Source organism: Brassica oleracea, chromosome C9 (genome assembly GCF_000695525.1).
Source record: "Brassica oleracea var. oleracea cultivar TO1000 chromosome C9, BOL, whole genome shotgun sequence".
NCBI classification, from domain to species: domain Eukaryota; kingdom Viridiplantae; phylum Streptophyta; class Magnoliopsida; order Brassicales; family Brassicaceae; genus Brassica; species Brassica oleracea.
In genome coordinates this window covers 495411-502341 of record NC_027756.1, presented here as the reverse complement: position 1 = coordinate 502341, position 6931 = coordinate 495411, and the positions used below count along the sequence as shown (strand labels likewise).

At 38.3% G+C, this 6931-nt stretch overlaps 2 protein-coding genes across 2 annotated transcripts; both read right to left on the bottom strand.

Annotated features, from left to right (window-relative positions):
* Positions 1-857: 857 nt before the first annotated feature.
* On the bottom strand, positions 858-3713 carry LOC106313964 (protein SET DOMAIN GROUP 41). The gene is given in 5 exon segments (XM_013751907.1): positions 858-1795; positions 1868-1966; positions 2035-2160; positions 2853-3352; positions 3355-3713. Coding segments are annotated over 5 exon segments (1647 nt in total). The 5' UTR covers positions 3485-3713; the 3' UTR covers positions 858-1003.
* Positions 3714-3894: 181 nt separating this feature from the next.
* Positions 3895-5480, bottom strand: LOC106315856 (uncharacterized protein At4g00950). Its single transcript, XM_013753683.1, has 2 exons — positions 4511-5480; positions 3895-4304 (listed from the first exon to the last, which is right to left on the bottom strand). Exons 1-2 carry the CDS (start codon positions 5423-5425, stop codon positions 4242-4244), a joined length of 978 nt encoding a protein of 325 aa, XP_013609137.1. The 5' UTR covers positions 5426-5480; the 3' UTR covers positions 3895-4241.
* Positions 5481-6931: the final 1451 nt, after the last annotated feature.

Here is a 6931-nt window from a genome sequence, read left to right as displayed (position 1 = left end):
GGGGGGGGGATTATCGTAGAATTTGAGTTAGTTAATACTTAATAGACATTATCATAAAATTGGTTAAAGAAAACAAAAAAAAAAGGGAATATGGGGCACATGACCCGTTGCTACAAAGAACACAAACGTACGTCCGCCACTGTCCACATAGTTCAAATATGTCTTTGCACATTCCTAATGCACCATAGTCGATATTTCTATGGATTTTATGGTGAGGTTACCCAAAATTAACCACAAGGATTCTAATTTTATAGTTGTTGATAGGTTTTTCAAGATGACTCATTTCATACTGTGACAAAACTAATGATGCCACACAAATGGCTAATCTATTCTTTAGAAAAGTAGTTCGCCTACATGGAATACCCAAAACCATTGTTCTAACTGTGACACCAAGTTTTTAAGTTACCTTTGGAAAATATTGTGGAAAATTTTGAAACCAAACTACTTCTCCACCACTTGCCATCTTCAAATTGATTACCAAAACAAGGTAGAGAACTTATATCACTCTCACGGTGTACACTAGCAAAAAAAGTTCCCTAACGGTAGAATTTGTTACAAAGTTTCACCAAGCATAAGGACCTTTCCTCCAATTTACCATTTCCGATTACAAAACGTCGTTAACTCCAGTGGTAATTTTATCCATTCTGTAACCGGAAGAAGAGTAGAAAATGAAGCCGGAGACTTTCCTTTTTCGTGGAAGAAATCATATTTGCTGGATATAAAGTGGATTGAGATTGGTGCTGGATTTGAATAGATTTTTTTTTTTACATTTACAAGCAAGGAAGAAGAGTAGCAACGGTAAGAAATTATAGATAAGAGCTCTTTTGTCTTTTTCACCGCCCAAAGTATCATAGTAGTCAAAAATGACTTTTCTTGTCAAGTGTAAATTTCCCTGGTCTTTTAACAGTTTTCCTGTGAGTACACATTTCCTTGAATCAAATTAATTAACAGATGACATGACACAATACAAAAAATACATAATCCTCAAAATCAAAGCTACAGATTAAGACACCGAATGTGACTTCCGACCGTAACATAAATCAGTCAGAAGGTCTGCATAGAGTAAGCAATGAAAAGAGAGTAGGAGAATGCTTACCCTTTGGTCTACACTCTTCGATTCTTCTCTCTTGCAATTGGTCCCCTTCAAGCTGAAATCAATTGAACTCTTAAAGTTTTGCAGGTAAGGGCAACCGCGAGTGAGGAAACTCCATGTGGCTTGTGAGCTGTCGGTGACTGCACACTTGAGAATCTGGTTAAAATTTTCTTTGATTTCTCCATGGTTCTCAACAAGCATAAGACATTTTCTGCACTTGACATCATCATCATATTCTCCGGAAGAAGACTTCATGAAAAACTTGGAGGCAAGCTCCAACAAGCACTCTCCAGCTCTGGTCCAAAAATTTGCAGCAGAGATAGCAAAAGAAAGTTCCGCGGAGACGAGATGGTGAGAGACACCTGCGAGGAAGAGAGAGTAAGCTGCACCTATCCTGCTCATCTCAAAAGCCCTCCCAACGTCATCAGTTTCAGAATCAAACGAACGGATTCTGTAAGCAGAAGCCAGAGTAATGTAGGCATGCAGAGCGACATGGTGACTTGGATGTAACCGCAGTGAAGAAGAATCCAGAATGCCGTGATGGAGAACACCCTCAATCTTCTCACAACATGTTGCAGGATCAATGTCGTCTGATAGAAAATCATCTATGGCTTCTTTGATGTGATTGGTCATCTTTCCAACTGTGGCGGCTCGGTCATGATGACCAACGGTTGTTATATCATGCTCCAAGGCAACAACTCCCTGGAATGGATAGCATGAGAGTATGGCAACTATACAAAATAACTAATGATATGAGTAACTTTTTCTACATACCTCTAGAATATAGTCCACATAAGCTGGAGGTGATGCATCACATCTTCCACAGTTACAAATAAATCGATATTTGGACCACAAATCTGACTGTCTCAATCCCTAATTATAACACACCTCTTTTAGATACAAGGGAAGGATTCCTCAAAAAAGAAGATGAGAAAACAAACCGTTGGTTGCAATAAGTCGATGTATGATACAGTAATCTCTTCACCACTCTTGATCCCCTTGATGCTTCTAACAATTACCTTTGGTCCATATCTCACTGTACCTTCGTAATTGCTGCTAAAATGTTCCTGGAAGAAGCAGCAAGTTGGATAATGTAACAAAAAATGACAAATGTAACTAGAAGTTATGTCATAGGTTCTCAATTCCAGTGACAGCTGGGATGTATATATGCTATGGTTTCGGCAACTAAAAAAAAATCGGTTTTTGGTTCCTTAATCGGTTGGTTAGTTCGGGTCGTTAAAAAAAAAATCGGTTAGTTCAGTCGGTATCCTAAAAAAATATTTTTTTTACCAAACAGTACCAATTTTAACCGGGACTGGGCATCATTACTCGTTACTCGCCTTAAACTCGCTACTTGACTCGTACCTGCCTTGAAAATTCAAGTACTTAAGGAAAGGCAAGTCAAAAATTTCATTACTCGTACAAGGCAAGGCGTACAAGGCAAGGCAAGTCAAGTCGCAAGTACACACAAACGCAAAATAGCAAGTATGCGCCTTGTGCCCAACCCTAATTTTAACCAAAATATCAAACTAACAGAACTAATCAAATTCTAAACTGGAATAAACCGAACTAACCAAAGTAACTGAAAATTTTATTCAATTCAAACTGAAAATTTAACCGAACTAACCAAAAACTTGGTTAACTTTTTTTTGAAACAGAACTAACCAAAAACCGAACCGGGTTAATAGAACTAACCGAAGCTACTCTCCTTGTATTCAAAATATAATGAAAATAGGAAATGTATCTATGTTAAAAGAACCTTGTCTGTGTTGGTGGTGATGCGAGGAAGAGTTTCCTGAAACGACGGCGTTGTGGTGCTGTGAGGAGGAGAGATCACGAAACGGTAACAAGCGTTCGGAGAGCAGCTGTGGTTGATCCAAGAGAATCGCGAGCCATAAACTGCGATCCCTAAAGCAACTCCGGCTCTATCTTGCACCTCCACGGCGTTCGTTAGCACAGAGCATATAGCCGCTTCCTCCAACACGGTGTCTTTCCGGTCAGACCTCAGAACGGCGGAGATGAAACTGGCGGCGCGTCGGATAGCGACGGAGAAGGAAGAATCGGCCATGAGGCGGTGGTGGTTGGTGAGAAGGCCGCCGAACCGGTGCGGCAAAGAGGCGGCGGCGGAGGAGGAGGAGATGGAGTTGAGGAGACGGAGAGCTGCTCGGATGTCGGAGGCTGAGAGAATCGGGGATAGGTCCGGAGGAGAGACGGTGGGAGAATCGTCGACGAGGGAGCAGTAGAGATGGTGCGGCGGGTAGGGGGGAGGAGGGAGAAGCAGGATGAGCAGTGAGAGGAGAGGAAGGAGTCGTAGAGAGAGAAGGTGAGAGGAGAGAGCGCCGGGAATAGATCAACGCCGATGCCAACGTCTTCCGCCGATATTGTCTCCATCTCCGGTGATGCCACTCTGTTCGGAATTTTTATTTTATTTTATTTTTGGGCAAAACGACTTGTTTCACAACTAAACGGGCCCAAAATGGGCCGCTTGCTTAGGGCCTTCCCAATTTTAATGGGATACCCGATAACGAGAACTGGCATTTTATTCTTAACCGGAATTGATTCTTACTGATTTCGGTTTACTTGTTTTTTTCTTTACCGGCTACAATACTTTTAATTTAATTACAAGAACATTTTACATCAAATTTCTACAAGTAACTTTATATAATTCTTTATTTAGTCTAAAGCTAACTTGGCTATTTTATCTTCTACATTAGCCTACCTCTCTACTAACATATGCTGAAATGAGTATGAACACCTATCTGACCGATGCTATCTTGACAATATCATGGAGTGGCAATATTTTTTCTACACCGAAACATCATCTCTGTCATCTTAGCCCATACTAAGATCATGATATTGTCATCTTGGACCCATAATCATGATAAATTAATACATATCGCAAGACTTCTCTGTTTCTCTTTACAAAAATTCCAAAAAAACATTTAAACCATCACAAACACAACAACAACAACGACAAGCGTGAAAAAGCTGGGCTTCACACTTGTTTCATGGTAATGTCATTTTCTTGAAATTTTTGAAAAAAAACTAAATCATAAACCAAAAGGTTGGAGGAAACTTGTGGAAATCAGATAGGCTTTCTCTTTTTGTTCGGTATTTAATCTTTCAAAATCTTTGATAGAGTAGATACTTAACCAGTAGTCTTCTTGTTCTTCCATGGAACCACTTGCTTTAGTCCTGCATACACATTGGTCTGATCCAAACACAAACAACGTTAATTACTAACGTATTCTACACTTTATGATACGATGTATATACATATTACACATAGCTCTCATCCATGATATTTCAAGATTCTTTACTGAAAATCTAATAACTCTAATTTTATAAATATTTCTGTGACTTTACATATTGTTTTTAATAGTCTAACTGAGGCAGAACATAAAACAGTGGACTTACCCAGAAGTGAGACTTTGAAGAAGAAGATGGTGTAGGCAGAGTAGAGAAGCTCCCTGTTCTGCTAATGTTTGCAATATTCACTTCACAAAACCTGCTGCTTTGGCTGCAAGTAATACCATCACCATCACCATAGCCAAACCTATTGTCTTCTCCTTCTTCCACCTCTTTTTTTCCGGATTCACTCTCTCTGTCCACTGAAGATGGAAACACATAACTACCTCTACCAAACTCTGTTTTTCTTTTCAAAGCCCTTCTCCTACTAAACCCAAAAAACCCTAGTCCCCTTCTCTTCTTCACAAGAGCCAAAGAGCCACCACTACTCATGTTCTCCTGCTTGGTCTCCTCATCAACATCATCTAAATCACCATACATGTCACTCCTGAAAGACCCATAACAGTCACCACCACCTTTCACCATCATCCTAAAGGAAGGTGAATCCAACCTTCTTGATCTTGTCATGCTGTAAGGTCCATCAAAGACAGTGATGGGCGAGTTCAGTTTGGTGAGTGATCGTCCATCCTTTTCAAGGGAGTGTAGCCTTGGTGGCAGCTCCAAGGACTTGTGGGTTTGAGGAGAAGATGAAGAATAAGAAGTTAATGGTGAGGAAGAGGATGATGAAGATGAAGAAGAGTGTTGCTTGGGCTTGCCAGGCTCTTCTTCCCAGCTAAAGGGGACAGAAGCTGCTATGGAACTGTGAATGGGTGATGACATAGAGTGGCTGTGACTGTTGGGTTTAATTGGTAAAACCGGTAGTTTCATTGCTGCCGAGTTCTCTTCTTGCTCTGGTTCTTTTTCAGCTGCCATGGTTCTATGTGGAAGTTGAATCTCTCTCTCTCTCTTTCTTCTCGTCTCTTCTCTTCTCAGAGGTGTGTGTGGGTCTTTTATATCTACAAGTGTTTTATGCTGTGTCTTCATTTGAGGGTTTTTCTCCCTATTTCTAGTGTTTCGTGTAGATTTGGGAGTCAGTGATCTGTACAGTAAAAGGACAAGAAAAAGAGAATATTTAATTCAAAACCAACTTTGGTATTTTCAAATTTAAAGACTAAAGATTAGGACAATATGTCTTTTTATCACAAAGATGCAAGGTGAAAGCCAAAAGAAAAAAAATAAAAACTAAAAAAAACATGATAAACAACAAATGTCTACAATATTTCAACTTCTACACGTCTCATCTTATCTTATTACACTAATGGTTTTACATGTCTAGTTACTTATGTGGTATTTTAACTGATTGAAAAGTATTCAAATTTAAATCAATTTACATACAAAAGAGAAAGTTGTCTAGAAAACTGTCTTCGTTCAACACAAGGAAAATAATAAGAAAGAAAAGTCGCCGGAAAGTGATAGATATAGGTAAGCTTTAGCAAAAGTCTCTGGGTATGGATGTTTTGATCAGCCTTTAATTCAAAATCAGGCGTGGCAAAGAAACAACATAACATGTTATACCGATAAAGAAAAGAAAAGGGAACCAACACAAAGACCTAACAAAAGAGACCATTTATGAGAACAGATCATGAAAGCAAAGTAACTGAACAAACAGGAGCCACTTGGACCTTGCTATAGAGCTCGATCACCTTTCATTAATCGAATATTCAATTCAATGTTCGTTCGCCCCCAAGTTTTAAAAAACTAATATACATGCTCCCAAATTCTATTTAAAAATATTTATTAGTAGTATTTATCTCAAAATATTTATAATCTCTTAAATTTTTGAGCCGGCCCTATTGGTATATGATACATATATATTTCTATCAAAACTTTAACATAGAAAATTCTCGGTATAATAATTTATGGCCAACATTCAACAAAAAATGTATGAGATTTTAACTTACTAATAAACAAAGGATATGTATTTTGGAATTAGTTAAATGTCAATGTATTTGACTTATCTCTGAAGCAAGTGAATGATGAAGGCCTTGGGAAACATTTAGGACAATCCAGATGAAAAGTATTTTTGAAAATTACTTATCAAATATATCAAAATGAGTAAACCGTTTTGACCTTTTCAAGCAAAACAAATGACCAAAAATAAAGTAGACTACTGACAAGTGATGATAAGGGTAGGTGTCAAGAGTTCCATCGTCATAATGAAATGATTTGATATCACATAAGTAGTTATGAAGTGGGGTAATTTTCGGAGTCAATTTGCAATCTCCAAGCTGGATATAACTAATTTAGACATTATTGCTGTATTGCACACATCAAAGAGGACACCGAACGTAGCAAAAGTAACGGGTGACAAATAAACTATGCTACTTTTAATTAGCATGAGAATCTCGACAGAAAAAAAATATAAAGATAATGATGCATATTGCATGCATGCATGCATTTTCATCTTGATTGTATACCAGCAACTGCATGTACTTTAAAAGTAAGGTAAAAACGAGGCAAAGACGTGTAGTTTTTTTTTTTTTTTTTTTT